Source organism: Dreissena polymorpha, chromosome 14 (assembly GCF_020536995.1).
Source record: "Dreissena polymorpha isolate Duluth1 chromosome 14, UMN_Dpol_1.0, whole genome shotgun sequence".
Taxonomy (NCBI): Eukaryota; Metazoa; Mollusca; class Bivalvia; order Myida; family Dreissenidae; genus Dreissena; species Dreissena polymorpha.
This window is the reverse complement of record NC_068368.1, coordinates 41,231,929-41,249,204: the sequence shown is the minus strand read 5'-3', so window position 1 is coordinate 41,249,204 and position 17,276 is coordinate 41,231,929. Positions and strand designations below refer to the sequence as shown.

At 36.0% G+C, this 17,276-nt stretch overlaps 1 protein-coding gene across 6 annotated transcripts in view; it reads right to left on the bottom strand.

Annotated features, from left to right (window-relative positions):
• Positions 1 to 17,276, bottom strand: part of LOC127857151 (protein kinase C-binding protein 1-like) — a 92,360-nt gene that overhangs the window by 43,238 nt on the left and 31,846 nt on the right. For all 6 annotated transcript variants that reach the window (XM_052393541.1, XM_052393542.1, XM_052393538.1 and 3 more), the window contains exons 5-11: positions 14,953 to 15,107; positions 14,345 to 14,488; positions 8,818 to 8,931; positions 5,024 to 5,116; positions 3,220 to 3,307; positions 2,440 to 2,495; positions 225 to 305 (exon numbers count right to left, since the gene is read on the bottom strand). In XM_052393541.1, coding sequence (XP_052249501.1) covers positions 225 to 305; positions 2,440 to 2,495; positions 3,220 to 3,307; positions 5,024 to 5,116; positions 8,818 to 8,931; positions 14,345 to 14,488; positions 14,953 to 15,107 — 731 coding nt within the window. The remainder of the gene's footprint in view (positions 1 to 224; positions 306 to 2,439; positions 2,496 to 3,219; positions 3,308 to 5,023; positions 5,117 to 8,817; positions 8,932 to 14,344; positions 14,489 to 14,952; positions 15,108 to 17,276) is intronic.

Sequence of the window (17,276 nt, the reverse complement as noted above, 5' to 3'; positions counted from 1 at the left end):
ATGATTGATTCATATATGTTTGAGAATCAGCACGATTGATTCATATATGTTTGAGAATCAGCATGATTGATTCATATATGTTTGAGAATCAGCATGATTGATTCATATATGTTTGAGAATCAGCATGATTGATTCATATATGTTTGAGAATCAGCATGATTTATTCATATATGCTAGCAACATGATTGATATACAGTATCAACATGATTGATTCATATACGCACACAAGTCTCGGAGAACCACTCCTCATTTTTCCGGACACAGGAGTTGAGATAACAGTCAGGGCAGAGCTCTATCTCATTCATCTGTAGATGTCAGAACAAAACATGTGAATGTTTATTAGACATAATAAGAAGGAAAGAAAAACAAGAGCTGTCACCATAGGATGACATATGCCCCCTATAAACGCTTTGATAGAAGTTATGAGCATTTTTCAAAACCTAAAAGCAGATTTCGAAAGCTGAACGCGGATCCTTTAAAGTTCATGTCACAGGGGTCGAACTTTTGTGTGTATTGAAAAGCCTTGTCCATATACACATGCATACCAAATATGAAGGTTACATCTCAAGGGACATAGAAGTTATGAGCATTTTTCGAAACCTAAACGCAGATTTTGAAACCTAGACACGGACCCTAAGTTCAAGGTCAAGGTCACAGGGGTAAAATGTGTTGTGTGTGTGGTAAGGAATTGCCCATATACACATGCATACCAAATATTAAGGTTATATCTCAAGGGACATAGAAGTTATGAGCATTTTTCGAAACCTTCACGCAGATTTCGAAACCTAAATGCGGACCCCAAGTTCAAGGTCAATGTCACTGGGGTAATTTTTTTTTTGTTCGTATGGAAAGGCATTGTCCATATACACATGCATACCAAATATGAAGGTTATATCTCAAGGAACATAGAAGTTATGAGCATTTTTCGAAACCTTAACGCAAAGTGTGACGGACAGACGGATAGACAGAAAGATGGACAGTCCGATCACTATAATGCCCTCCTTCGGGGGCATAAAAAGTTCAGGGCCCCTAGTCAAGTTCAGGGCCCCTAGTCAAGTTCAGGGCCCCTAGTCAAGTTCAGGGCCCCTAGTCACCAACCAATTCTTAGACTTGGAGAATAAAGAATAGCCTTAGACTAAAACAAGAGATGTATTTGTCAGAAACACAATGCCCCCTACTGCGCCGCTTTGATTTCTTTTATATTATTCTTTTATTATATCCCTTTAAAAAATATTTCTTCCCTTGTAAAAACAAGAGGCCCATGAGGGAATGAATCGCTCTCCTGGCTGGAATCAATAGGGCTCAAGCCCTTGATAGTATGAACAATCTGAGTAAGTTTTAAATAAACAGACCCAAAATGGTAAATGAGGTTCTGGCCCTTGAAGATATAAAACATCCGTTGAAGTTTCAAAAGGATAGAACTTTATATGTAAACAAACAAGAAATGTGTTTGTAGGAAACACTATGTCCCCTTCTGCGTCGCTTTGAATTTATTTTTTTGACCTTTGACCTTGAAGGATGACCTTGACCTTTCACCACTCAAAATGTGCAGCTCCATGAGATACACATGCATGCCAAATATGAAGTTGCTATCTTCAATATTGCAAAAGTAATGGCAAAATGTTAAAGATTTTCATTTTTTTCTCAAATTCAAGGGGAGATAATTCTATAACTCCGATATTGCTTATGTTCAATAGGGTTTGACTCATCATTCAGATAAAGACACTGTGCAAGTTGGGAAATGATTGGATGAAAACTGTGGACTTGATTGTTTACACAAGCCTTATTTCACAATTTTCTCAAATTCAAGGGGAGATAATTCTGGACTTTTTACTCTGATGTAATCCATTTTTAATAGGGCTCGAGTCTTCATTAATATAAAGACACTGAACAAGTTTGAAAAGAATCGGATGAAAACTGTGGACTTTATCGCGTTAACAAGAAAAAGTCTACCGCACGGACGAACGCCGAAAACCACGCCATGATATAAGCTCTTCAGGCCTTCAGCCAGTAGAGCTTATGATCTGTACCTGCCAAATGATACATAGAAATTATCTCCCTCTAAAGCTTGTTACTTCCCTTGGATTTGTTTTTTTACCTTTGACCTTGAACTATGACCTTGACCTTTCACCACTCAAAATGTGCAGCTCCATGAGATACACATGCATGCCAAATATAAAGTTGCTACTTTAATATTGCAAAAGTTATGGCCAATGTTAAAATTTTCGGACTGACAGACTGACAGACAATTCAAATGCTATATGCCACCCTACCGGGGCATAAAAAATACAGAGTTTGCATTAATACAAGCTAAAAATCATGCTTACACTATAAACATATTGCTTTGTACAAAGTTCTTTATAATTAGGGTTGTTGACCAAAATGCAAGTTATTTTAGCACATTACAGTTTAAAGACAATCTCGCTTGCGGATACTCACCTCATGTTTGCATATCTTGATAATCATCTTGGCACTACTCGTAAGCTTACTATGTGCTGAAAACAACATAATAAAGTGGTAAATTTGTATTACTTTATAAACAAACACTATACTGAGAAATAGTTTTGTTCGGCGGTCACTAATATTATTGGGTCCTTCCAAAATTGAAATCATATACATCAAAAGTCTTGAATCAGAACATCAGACAATATTAAAAGCAAGCAAATTCCTTCAATTGATATCCCCCACCAATTTCAAAATTTTGTGACAGAGGGAATGATGGACGGACAGAGGGAAAAAGTCAATCCAATATCCCTCTGCCTTTGGGGGGAAATAAATAGATTCAAGGAAGATGCCAGATTCAATTAATGCCAAAATTTTATGTCAACAAAAATAAATGAATCTACAGTAAATGGTCCCTTTATAATCAATCACAATGACTTATGAAACGGGGAATTATTACATAATGATTACATAATGATTGAGCAGTACAAATAACACGATTGTTTCTTACAAAATAATTCAGGCATTTTCTCCTTGCCAATGTCTAAAAGGTTCTGATATGTATGCTTTGAAAATAGTGAACACATGTGAGAATTATGTAACTGTAACTGTAGTTAAGGTATATTTTCACATAGATCAACCCTAACGTGCAAAATCTGCATATAAACGGTGCCACTGAAATGTGCCAGCAATATAACATTGCAACTACAAAGCTAGTAATTACAGGCTATTTAAACATTGATTTATAATCAATTAAAAATCATTTTTCATACTAACATCCATTGTAGATTATGCAATTATGAAGAATCCATTTCGTGTCTGCCAAAAATGCCTCAGTACAACCATACTGTTTCTTTTTTATGTTCTGAAACAAAAAAACAAAAACAATTGTGTCTTGTTCTGTGAAAAGTGGGCAAAATGCATGTGCCTAAAGTGTTGTCCTAGATTAGCCTGTGCAGTCCTCACAGGCTAATCTGGGACGACACTTTACGCACATGCATTATGCCCAGTTTTCGCAGAACAAGACACAATAACATGATATAACTGTATAATAAAACAAAGAATACTCCAGTCTTAATATGTAGCATGATGTTACACAATGTTAGTTGAAAAAAGTGCAAAACATTTGTAATGTTTACGTAGCTTGACACATTTTGCACATGCAATGACTTTATGTCATCAGGAACAATGCCTGCAAAAGTGTACCAGAATGCCTCCAGACAGGCAGGCAGGCAGGCAGACAGACGGGACAGACGGACAGACAGGGGCATAACTTCTTAGAATTTTTACTACAGGATGATATAAATAAGTTGTGAATGCACATTTTCACATTGTAAGGAACTCAGATTGAAAGATAATTTTGTAATGAAAAGTGTAGAAGAACAGCGCAGGCAAGTTGTGTCTATGAACATACAGATGCTTAGTTGGGCAGACAGAAGTACGTAGTGATATCAATATGTCCTCCTTTACTTTGCAAGGAGGGAGAGGTATAATAATGAACTGTCATGAAGGCAATATTATACATTTGCTACTAGATCTCACATGAAGATATTAAATTACTTGAGGACTCCCTGGACAAATATCCAGTGTTAGGGCTGTTCAAGGAAAATATGTGATTACAAAGGCCCTTCAACATACGTTTGGTTGTTTTATTTCTGGCGATATTTCTTTAACATAAGAAACAATTGCCATTGTTCCTTTTCAGCAGCCTAGATAAAACTGATATCCTGCGAAAGCCTTTAAGTTCTGAAGAGTCTCCATCTTTGAAAACTGGGATTAATGAATGTCTGTAGAGTGCCGTCCCATTGAAAACTGGGATTAATGAATGTCTGTAGAGTGCTGTCCCATTGAAAACTGGGATTAATGAATGTCTGTAGAGTGCTGTCCCATTGAAAACTGGGATTAATGAATGTCTGTAGAGTGCTGTCCCATTGAAAACTGGGATTAATGAATGTCTGTAGAGTGCTGTCATATTGAAAACTGGGATTAATGAATGTCTGTAGAGTGCTGTCCTAGATAGGCCTGAGAAAACTGGGATTAATGAATGTCTGTAGAGTGCTGTCCCAGATAGGCCTGTGAAGTCCACACGGGTTTATCAGGGAAGACACTTTCTGCCTAAACCAAATTATTGCTAAGAAGGCAGACTTCCTTTAAACAAAATATAACATAATAGCAGAATGTGTTGTCCCTGATTAACCTGTTACAGGCTCATCTGAGACAATACTTTACGTTCAGGCAGACCAGTTTTCACAGAACAAGGCACAAAGTTCTTTGGGTGTAGAATAAAGAAACTCATACCTTCTCAATCATGCTCAGGTCCATAGGATGGAAGATGAAGTCAGAGCAGTTGGGACCCTTGTTCTGAGAAAACTGGTCTTAATCTATGAGCGGAGAGTGTCATCCCAGATAAGCCTAGGCAATATGCAAAGGCTAATCAGGAAACACACTTTCTGCCTCAATTGGAAGTCTAAGAATTTTTTTTTTAAACGAAAAATACCATAAAAATGGATAGTGTTGACGCTGATTAGCCTGTGACTCACTTTATGCACAGGCTTTGGATGTAGGTTATACAGACTTATACCTTTTCAATCATGCTGAGGTCCATGGAGTGGAAGATGTAGTCAGAGTAGTTTGGTATGGAGCTGGTGTCCACTGGATGCTGAAACGGGTCGCTCTGAACAGGAGAACAAAACAGTCATAACCATGGAAATTAATTTTGAAAAACAAAACTTATTACAAAACTAGACCTTTCAACATAACAGTCAAATTAATAGAAATACAATCTAATAAAAAACTTACTGCAAAAATATACCTTTCAGCAAAAGAGACTTACCCTTGGAAATAAAATCTGATTTTTTTTTATAAGACTAGAGCTTTCTCACAAATGTGATAATACCCCGCAAAAGGTTTGGATTGCAAATTCATAGTAATTAAATATACCTCCTCACATACAAATAAAATTTAAAACAAGAGGGCCATGATGGCCCTGAATCGCTCACCTGATTAACCAAATACAATCCCAACCCAGTTTTCATCAAGATAAACATTCTGACCAAATTTCATAAAGATTGGATAAAAACTGTGACCTCTATTGTCTACACAAGGTTTTTCAATTTATTTGACCTATTTACCTAGTTTTTGACCCCAGGTGACTCAAATACAATCCCAGTCCAGATTTCATCAAGACAAACATTCTGACCAAATTTCATGAAGATTGGATGAAAACTGTGACCTCTATTGTCTACACAAGGTTTTTCTATTATTTGACCTAGTGACCTAGTTTTTGACCCAAGATGACCCAAATACAATCCCAACCCAGATTTCATCAAGATAAACATTCTGACCAAATTTCATAAAGATTGGCTGAAAACTGCGACCTCTATTGTCTAAACAAGGTTTTTCTATTATTTCACCTAAGGACCTAGTTCTTGACCTAGTGACCTAGTTTTTGACCCCAGATGACCCAAATACAATCCCAACCCAGGTTTCATCAAGATAAACATTCTGACCAAATTTCATAAAGATTGGATGAAAGCTGTGACCTCTACTGTCTACACAAACAAATTGTTGACGGTTTTTCTATTATTTGACCTAGTGACCTTGTTTTTGACCTCAGATGACCCAAATACAATCCCAACCCAGATTCCATCAAGATAAACATTCTGACCAAATTTCATAAAGATTGGATGAAAACTGCAACCTCTATTGTCTACACAAGGTTTTTCTATTATTTGACCTAGTGACCTAGTTTTTGACCCAAGATGACCCAAATACATTCCCAAGCCAGATTTCATCAAGATAAACATTCTGACCTAATTTCATAGAGATTGGATGAAAACTGCCCCCTCTATTGTCTACACAAGGTTTTTCTATTATTTGACCTAGTTTTTGACCTAGTGACCTAGTTTTTTTTACCCCAGATGACCCAAATACAATCCCAACCCAGATTTCATCAAGATAAACATTCTGACCTAATTTCATAAAGATTGGCTGAAAACTGCGACCTCTATTGTCTACACAAGGTTTTTCTATTATTTGACCTATTATGTGACCTAGTTTTTGACCTAGTGACCTAGTTTTTGACCCCAGATGACCCAAATACAATCCCAACCCAGATTTCATCAAGATAAACATTCTGACCAAATTTCATAAAGATTGGATGAAAACTGTGACCTCTACTGTCTACACAAACAAATTGTTGACGGACGCACGCACACACGCACGCACGCACACACAACGGACGCCGGACATCACACGATCACATAAGCTCACCATATCACTTCGTGACAGGTGAGCTAAAAAAAACACCATTGATTATTTATATTGATTATTTATAAAAATTAGTTAGTTGCATGCTGTCAGCAGCCATATTGATAAAATTGGTGCCACTTTAGAAAATTCTTCATTAGCAACTAAAAAAGTCACACATTTGATAAAAAAAACTTGGAAAAGAATTTCTGAAATTCTTAATTATATGTTAAGCTAAATAAGTTCCATTGGCTTGTGTATGATTGTAAAATGTAATAGAGTTGTGTGCTGTTTCTTATTTATTTTATACACAAAAGAGTAGCATTTCATAGTAAAAAAAACAACATTAATTTAAAGTTAATTAGCTTGTGTCACAAAAGTATAAAAAATGTCTCCAAGTATTCATAAGCTGTGAGAAATTGTCCCACTTTTAAGATAACTCGCCAGAAAACTGAAGGGGCACGTGCACAGAGGTTCAACATTTTACCTTTGATGTTTGATCAGATATGAAAGACTCATGCCTCTTGCACATTGTCTCAATGACCTCAATATTTGAGCCATTATCCACAACTATTCTGTCAAAGGAAGGGAGATATGGACAGACTCAACAAGATGTGTTTGTGAAACACTGTCCTTGAAGGATGACCTTGACCCTTCACCACTCAAAATGTGCAGCTCCATGAGAAACACATGCATGTCAAATATAAAATTGCTAGCTTCAATATTGCAGAAGTGACATTACATGAGCAATTTTGACCCATATATTTGACCTTGAAGGATGACCTTGACCTTTCACCACTCAAAATGTGCAGCTCCATGAGATACACATGCATGCCAAATATCAAGTTGCTATCTTCAATATTGCAAAAGTACTCATCAAATGAGCGATTTTGGCCACATATATTTGACCTCTGACCTTGAAGGATGACCATGACTTTGACCTTTCACCACTCAAAATGTGCAGCTCCATGAGATACACATGCATACCAAATATCAAGTTGCTATCTTGAATATTGAATATTGAAATATTGCAAAAGTGTACATTAAATGAGCAATTTTGACCCATATATTTGACTTTTGACCTTGAAGGATGACCTTGACCTTTCACCACTCAAAATGTGCAGCTCCATGAGCATGCCAAATATCAAGTTGCTATCTTGAATATTGAAATATTGCAAAAGTGTACATTAAATGAGCGATTTTGAGCCATATATTTGACCTTTGACCTTGAAGGATGACCTTGACCTTTCACCACTCAAAATGTGCAGCTCCATGAGATACATATGCATGCCAAATATCAAGTTGCTATCTTCAACATTGCAAAAGTTATTGCAAATGTTAAAGTTGGCGCAAACCAACCAACAGACCAACAGACAGGGCAAAAACAATATGTCCCCCACTACTATAGTGGGGGACATAAAAATATAAGGCGAGACATTTGACCTTAAACTTTAACCTTGAGCCAGCATGACTGACTCATACCTCCTGCACATCGTCTCGGTAACAAAACATTATAGCCAAGTTTTAACCCTTTCCACACTTGGAGGCAAAGTGAAAATGGCTATATGCAAAAAGCATAAAACCAGAACAGCCTGCGAGTAACTCACAGTCTGTTCAGGTTTTATGCTGCTTACAAGTTACTGCTCATCAATATACAAGGGTTGGAAATGAATTCTTTAAAACTTGAAACTATAAAGAACGATCTATAATTAAATTTAACATTTCTAAGGGACTACAAATATGTCAAAATATGTATCTAAGTGGTAAAGGGTTAAGACAAGCCTTCAACTAGAGCTTTGTCACAGACATGACAAATACCCCCACATGCCGCATTGACACAGAATATTTTGCATGTTATCTTCACAAAAAACAGCGGACACCATGATCAATGTTTAAAACGCACTTAGTGACCCCATGACCTTGTTTTTGACCCGGCATAGTCCATGTTTGAACTTGACCTACTCATCATCTAGATACAACTTCTGACCAAGTTGGTGAAGATCAGATGAAAACTACTTGAATTAGAGAGCGGACACTTAATACGGACCAACCAACAGACAAGTTCACTCCTATATACCCCCCTAAACTTCGTTTGTGGGGGTATAATGAGATATGCATCAGACATACCCCAGCATGCATCATCCGGTCCAGGGCGGATTTCAGCAGCGTACACAGCTGCTCCAGGGACAACATCTCCATGGCCTTTGACCTCGTATCCACGCACTCTGCACGCATGATTTTCTGTGATAAAAACGCTCACAACGATTACCTGACTGTATATCAGTAACTGAAGGCTTGACTGGCGTTACATGAACATGTATGGGGACATATGGATTGTGCCAAGGGTTTCACAATGTACTTTTCCTATTTTATATTCCTTAACCTCTACAAATTTACTAAGTATATATTTCATATCAGTGGTTTTAAAACATGTTTAATCTTAGATATCCTTACACTTCAAAACATTTTTTAAAACCATAATTTCTAAATTAAATTCAATGCAAAATACAAAGTTGAGTATGTCATAGCATAAAAAGCCATAAAATCATGTTTTACATGGAAATATCTCTTTCATGCTGTCTTTAGGCCTGCTCTGTCAGAATATGTTTCCAATTGACATAAATGTGATTTGTAAAGCTAGTTTAATGATAACTATATCAAATTATTCCAGAAATCAGCAGTTTTGTGTTTGATTTCGTATATTGTTCCTGAAATCTCACTAAAAGTCGTCATTCCAAAATGTTCATGTTTCAATTAAATCAGGAAACCCTTTTGTGTGTTTTAAATACAATAGTTAGACTACTATTTTGAAAATTATTTCAGTTGAGTAAAAATTTGAGGAAATAAAACCTGAAAAATGACCTAAAACTGCTAAAATAATTCAAATTTTGTGGTTTTTAACATACATGAACTGTAACAAATAGTGGTTTTGACCTATAATAACACTGCGGTCATTTCATTGTTTGTTTAGAGTGATCTTATTTGCATTGTTTGTTTAGAGTGATCTTATTTGCATTGTTTGTTTAGAGTGATCTTTTATGCAATTGTATATATGTAAACAATATTTGATTATTATACTGATCACATGTCTTATAAATCAAATTCAATCAAATTATTCCAGAAATCAGCAGTTTTGTGTGTGATTTTATTCATTTCCACCCAAAATCACTAATAGATGTTGATAAAAAAGTCGTTATTGGAATGAAACAAGGAGGCCATATGTGTGTTTTTAAAACACTGATTAAACAAATACACTGTAACTCCAATATAATGCGGATGATGGGGTCCAAGCCACGCAACAGCGTTATAAACGGACAGCGTTATAAGTTTTGAGCTTATTTATTTAAGGGGGTTATAAAAACAGGTATAGCATAGCCTATAATATAGGTCATGCTGTGTTGTCATCCGCAAATACATGCATATAAACCGAATCGATCGATAACAGTATACATACCGCTTTTTTAATGTGCACATTTATCCGATAAACCAATATAATTACAACATCACTTACGAAAAAATAATGTTAAACATTTATGACAAGAAATATGTTTACAAATTTCATAAACAAATTCATATGCCTACGCCATTTTTCAGAAAAATTAGTACAGTGCATTATGGGACACAGCTTTCATTGGACGAGTGAATTTAAATTAAGATTGAATGCAATACGATACATGTACAAAGAAATGTTTTATTGCGTCATAAGCAGCATGTAAAAAACGTGCTTTCCGTGGACTTTCTGATAACGGGCAAAAATTTAAGTGCATCTCTGTTTACTATTACACTGCGTTAGCATGTAAATAAATCGTCAGGATTTTTTTATTTATTTTTCATATACGTACTGAAACATTAAACACACACAAAGATAGTTTTATTTATCAAGCATGTGTAGCATATAATAAACGATAACACACTTACACAGCCATATTTAGTTTATACAATGAAATACAATACACGATAAATACAAAAAAACAACAGGTAATCGTTTAAAATAACTTTAATTTGATAATTATTCCGCTTGCACTTGCCTTATTGAAATTAGCGCACCGAACCGCTCTGATAGGGAATACATGTTATAAACACGGACTCGCGAGTTTTCACACCTTTATTGACATCAAACAACAGATTAACACCAATAAGCTGTCGAGAGTCGTTTATCCTCTAGTCGATTAAAATCAGTTAAACGGACGGATAAAGCAATCAAGCTGTGATCGCCAGCTTCTTTGAATTTTCAGAGAATACATGAAGTTGCATAACATGGATTTGAATCAGAAATGGAAGGTTGGAGAAAAAACGGGATCCAAGGACCCCCGCGTTATATTGGACACAGCGTTATAACAGACCGCACTATATCGGAGTTACAGTGTATGTTGGAAATTGTTAACTTGGTAAAAGAATTCAAAGTATTAAAGTTTTAAATAGGCAAATTTGCAAAAATAAAATGCCAAATTTGGTGGTTTTTAATTAAAAAAAATACATGGAAAATTATTTTTGTTTACTGAATTATCAGAAAGGTTTCTGATACATGTACCTATTTAATACCCCAAAACTGAAACACTGGGTATATTCCCCTGACTGAAAATGTCCATTTATTTAATTATTCCAGAAATCAGAGGGAAATCTTTCGATTTTGAGTGATTTTACCCAAACAAATCATAGATATGCACGGCTGTGACACTTGAGAAATGGTTTTTCTGGAAGGATATAAAATTCTCTTTTCAAATATACACAAAAATTCTTGGCCTCAAAACTTGCAATAAACACCAGTGGGCTCTCGGACCATGATAATCTGCTTTATGGATTTATTTATTATTAAAGTAAATGAATATTTGCCAAAAAAACATAATTTCACCCCAAAAAATGCCTGTTTGACCTTACAAAAAGTACAAAATTAACAAAAAACTTATAATAAATGTTTTTCTTGCAAAGATTTTTGATCATCAGCATAATTAGGAATAAAGTATTGTAATATTTCATTTGATTTGCAAAAGATCGCAACAAAAAAACAGCACCTCAATATTTTGTCCTTTTTTTGATAGGTTGGTGGCCATTTTGAAAATGGTGGCCATTTTGAAAAATATGAATTGGTTTCATAGCCTATTTTGTCTTAAATACTTTAAACTACCAATGAGCAAAGTGTGTTGCTTTTATCAAAAAGTAAACAATTCCACTGAATACAAGCACCATATGTGGTGGAGGATGTGACCGCGGTTAGATTTTAAGGCAGCTTTAAGGTCTGGAAGTGTGAACTCCTTGAATGCAGTTATTTCTTTATTTAAGGACTGACACAAAATGTTGAGAATATTATACAAATGAATGTATATGTTAATACAAAAAAAAAGAAAAAACACTTGCTTACATTACATACATTCAATGAGTATTGCAATTATAAATTTGAGTAGGAAAATCCAATTTTTGTGTACTTTAGGCGGCCATTTTGGAAGCCATTTTGACTTATATGCAATATTTAAATCATTTTTTTCATGTAGAAAGATATTGTTATTAATTAATAACATAAAACAGCTAATTTCAATGCCAAAAACAGAATATTTTAATCAAATATGGCAGTAACATGTGATTTCCTAAATTTTGGTGGCCATCTTGGCGGCCATATTGAAAATGGCGGCCATCTTGAAAATTGGAGATGGGTCCATAGCTAAAATTGAATAAAATACTTAAATCTACAAATGTGCCAAGTTTGTTGTTTTTATCAAAAAGTGACCAATCGTTTCACCATATGACCCCACTATTACATCACAAATATTATATAAATATATGTCTATAATAATTATAAATATAGTTATTAACCTTTGGTCTTTATATTTGTTACTTCTTTCAAAGATTTATCGTCCATAATAATAATAATAATAAATAATCGATTGCGTTGATAGTGTCAAACCGCCATCTTGAAAAATAGGTTCTTGTTGAGCCATTTATTCTAATTGGCTATCTCAATTTTAAGATTTGCATACTATAAATAGCCTTTAAACTGACATTGCAGAGGAGGTTAATTCTTGCGAAACAAATGTCAACAGACGATGTAGTATGAAAAAAACTCAACAATAAAAGATTTTGAGTTACTTAGCAGCGCCCTAACACTACTTTGGGGGAAGGGGTCCGCAGCCCTTAGGAGGGAGAATGTTCGCGGCGTTTCCCTTTTGGGGGATTTTTTTTACTTACTCTCATTATTACATTTGTACATGTTTGCACTATATTCATTGCATTTTTCATAATTTAGTATGTTTGAAAAGATTAAATTGAAATAGAATTGAGATATAATAATCATGAGACACATCTTTCTATAAAAAAAAAATAAAATGTTTTTTTGTTTTTTTTATGGGGAATTTTTTTCCCCCCAAAAGGGGAAAAAAGTATACTTTTCAGGTGGGGGACTGCCGCCGAAATGCGGCGGCAGATTTGATAGATTGAGGGTCCTGCTTAGGAACACTATAATTATGAACAATAAATAAAAGAGGAAATATTTGATAAGAGCTCTGATGAATGACAATATTTACCTGTTTTTGTTGCATTTTTATCAGAAAAACGTTTACGACCTGGTCAAAACATTTTTTCATAACAACTGCATCACATGGGAACATAAATTTATATCACGCGATCTCTATAACCACCACTCAAAAAGAAACCACGACTAGGGCTGTCACGATACGCCGTGAGCGTACCGCGGTATATCGTGGTACGGCAACACTGTATCGCGGTACGTACCGCGATATTTTACAGAATATGTATCTGTGAAGAAAACAGCAGAATAACAAGTTTTACAAACTTTATTAAACTCAATAATCAGAAAACACTGGTATCATAGTATGACTACAAACTGTAAAAGAAACTGTAATAAACTTGATAGAAGTAGTCATTGTTATAATGTTATTGTTCGCGTCTTTTTCTAAAATGTCCGCCATGTTGTTTACAATAGCTGTGACTACGATCTGTGTTAATCGAACGCTTCAAGAGCATGTTCAAAATGCGGAGTCAGCGGGCCCAGTATTGAAAATCCGTAGCGTTCTGACTCTTCCTCGACTTATTCAGAATCTTAAGATAACATGATTCGGAAGTGCCATGCTTTGAACGATCGATATACTAAAGAAAGAAAATAAGAAATAGAATAAACATCTTTTGGATAATTATGAACTTATTTGCAAAGGAAATCTGTCCCTAATTCCAAAAAAAGTACGGACCCATACATCGCCGTATTTTAAACGTGAAAGTTAAACATCTACAAGTGGAAGCGCTTCCTTGACCTGGATATTAACGGATTATTTATTTAGCCCTTTTGAACCGCTTCTACATTTTTTAAAACGATATCTATATCAAAATAATTATGTAATGTATTTATATCTGTGCTAATATAATAATATTTAAAAAAAACCGGTGCGGCAACGCCGTACCGCGGTGCGATTTTTTTCATGACATGCACCGCGATATACCGGTATACCAGTGAATCGTGACAGCCCTAACCACGACTCATCAAGAACCTTCCATACAGGTTGGGACATTAGGCCCCATATACAATCCTTACCTCACATTCAGGACACACCCAGTCCTGGGGTAATGCCTCACTGAGCCCTAGACAGCGAGAGTGGTACACTCTGGGACATAGCTCACAGCACACCCGGGACCCAAGTACAATGCTTACCTCACATTCAGGACACACCCAGTCTTGGGGTAGAGCCTCACTGAGCCCTAGACAGCGAGAGTGGTACACCCTGGGACATAGCTCACAGCACACCAGCGTGCCTTCCTTGTGACACAGCCAGCAGAAGTAGTCATTCCGATTGTCCTGCAACAAATATCGTTGTAAGGATATATAATTGCTAAGTTTATGGACGGTCTGTCCATAGAGTATCTCTCTGTGTGAATTGGTCTGCCATACATTTCTAATAAAATTATCAGCAATCTTTTGTATCATGAGCAATGGTTGACAGCAATGGTCCACTTGCAGCTAGGAATAGAAAATGGAAATGGGTGTGGCGTGTCAAACTCATCAAGGTGCATCTACATATGAAGTTTCAAAGTTGTAGGTTGAAGTACTTTGATTTTAGAGGCAATGTTCAAAACCTTTACAAACCTTGACACAAACTGCGGACACGACGAGCTGGCTATGACAATACCTCGGTTATTCTCCGAAAACAGCCAAGCTAATACAATTTAAATGTTGGATTTATCCAATACAGAAATTACTTCAACGAAAAGATTTGCACTCCTTGACATTATTTTAAAAACCATCCTCTACCAATCTGTTACCTCTCCACTACCATCATTTCTACCAATTTTTCGCTTCTTGGGTGGTGGATGGTCAGAAGGAATGCCATCGCTAGGAGCCGGGGAGTGAACGTTCGTAGCAACGGGACGCTTCCTCCCCGATACATGAGGGGTCTTACTGTCAGAGGGTGATTGACCTTGGGAGAAAAAAACATGGGGTTTAAAGTCACAGCACCAAACAATACATTTAAAATAATGGGACACAAATATCTTTTTTTTTAAATGTTTTCTGGTGGTTTATAGAGAGATCATTGAATTAAAACTGATAATTCACAGTTTCAAACTGTGAAAATTGACAGTGACAATGATGGATTGTTTTCACTGTTATACTGCTCAATTCCAAAATGAATCATATGTTAATAAAAAAATGTGTTGGGTTTGGTAGAATATCAATTTTAATTCACTCATGATCATAGAAAAAATATTTTTTCTATGATCACTTGTGAATTAAAATTAATATTCCTCCCGATCAAATAAATATTCCCTATTTAAGTGAGCACATGCCTGAAAGCCATTCACTGGTAAGTTTTGAATCAGCTCACAGTCTTGGTTTCATACAAGGGCTGTTTGTAAAACATGCATGCCCCCCATATGGGCTGTCAGTTGTAGTGGCAGCTATTGCGTGAATACGTTTTTTGTCACTGTGACCTTGACCTTTGACCTAGTGACGTGAAAATCAATAGGGGTCATCTGCCAGTCATAACCAATGTACCTATGAAGTTTCATGATCCTAGGCCTTATTATTCTTGAGTTATCATCAGGAAACCATTTAACTGTTTCGAGTCACTGTGACCTTGACCTTTGACCTAGTGACCTGAAAATCAATAGGGGTCATCTGCCAGTCATGACCAATGTACCTATGAAGTTTCATGATCCTAGGCATAAGCGTTCTTGAGTTATCATCCGGAAACCATTTTACTGTTTCTAGTCACCCTGACCTTGACCTTTGACCTAGTGACCTGAAAATCAATAGGGGTCATCTGCCAGTCATGATCAATGTACCTATGAAGTTTCAAGATCCTAGGCCTAAGCGTTCTTGAGTTATCATCGGAAACCATTTTACTGTTTCTAGTCACCCTGACCTTGACCTTGGACCTAGTGACCTGAAAATCAATAGGGGTCATCTGCCAGTCATGATCAATGTACCTATGAAGTTGCATGATCCTAGACCTAAGCGTTCTTGAGTTTTCATCCGGAAACCATCTGGTGGACGGACCGACCGACCGACATGTGCAAAACAATATACTCCCTCAAGGGGGGCATATTAATTGGGCGTGTAACATGTTGCTGGTCTCAAGTAAAGATATAAGAATTCAGGCTTGATAGGTCAAACTGCATCTTTGGATGACTTGAACATGAAAACAAGACGGCCATGATGGCCCTGTAGCACTCACAAGAGTTCATGGACCTCAATTATTGAAGACTTTACCTGATAGAAGTCACAAGCTTAGTAAGAGGACACTAAGATTGACCTAAATGAACCATACATGGTTCCATAGGGCATAGATACCTCACATTCCACTTTTGTCCTATGTCCACTAAAGTCAAACACAAATTGTTAAAGGCCAGATTCGTCTTTTGACCTCTAAGTATGATCTCGATATTTCAGTGTAATGTCAGGTTTTTAGTGAAAGATTAAGTTAAATATATCATGATGAACTACAAATTTTTAGTCCAACCAAGTGGAAAAAACATTGATATTTGAACTCTTAAGTTTGACCTTGACCGTTGATGTATGGAGACATGTTTTACATATGACTTGTTGTATTGAATAGATTGCATTTGTTTCAAAATCAATCAATCTATGGCAAAGCTATTGCAGAGAAAGGAATTTTCAAGATGACACAATTTGATAAACATTCTGAACAAGTTTGATTGAGTAATAAATAGTTTGGTAACTATGTTTTTTTTACTGATATTTAACCTGGTGACCTAGTTTTTAAAAGCAAGTTACCCATATTCTTACTGGGCCTAAATAATGTCCACATTAACATTCTGACCAAGTTTTATCAAGACTGAGTCATAAATGTGGCCTCTTAGACAGTAACAATTTTTTGTAAATATATGATCAGGTGACATGTTTCTGGACACATATGATCAGGTGACATATTTCTGGACACATATGATCCAGATTCAAACTGGGCCAAAATATTGTCCAGATGAAAAGTCTGTCCAAGTTTCATAAAGATTGGATGAAAAATGTGGCCATTAGTGTGGGAACAAGCTAAAATTTGACGATGCTCACCACACACTGCCGGACATAGGATGATCACAAATAGGGCTGTCACAATTCACCGGTAATCCGG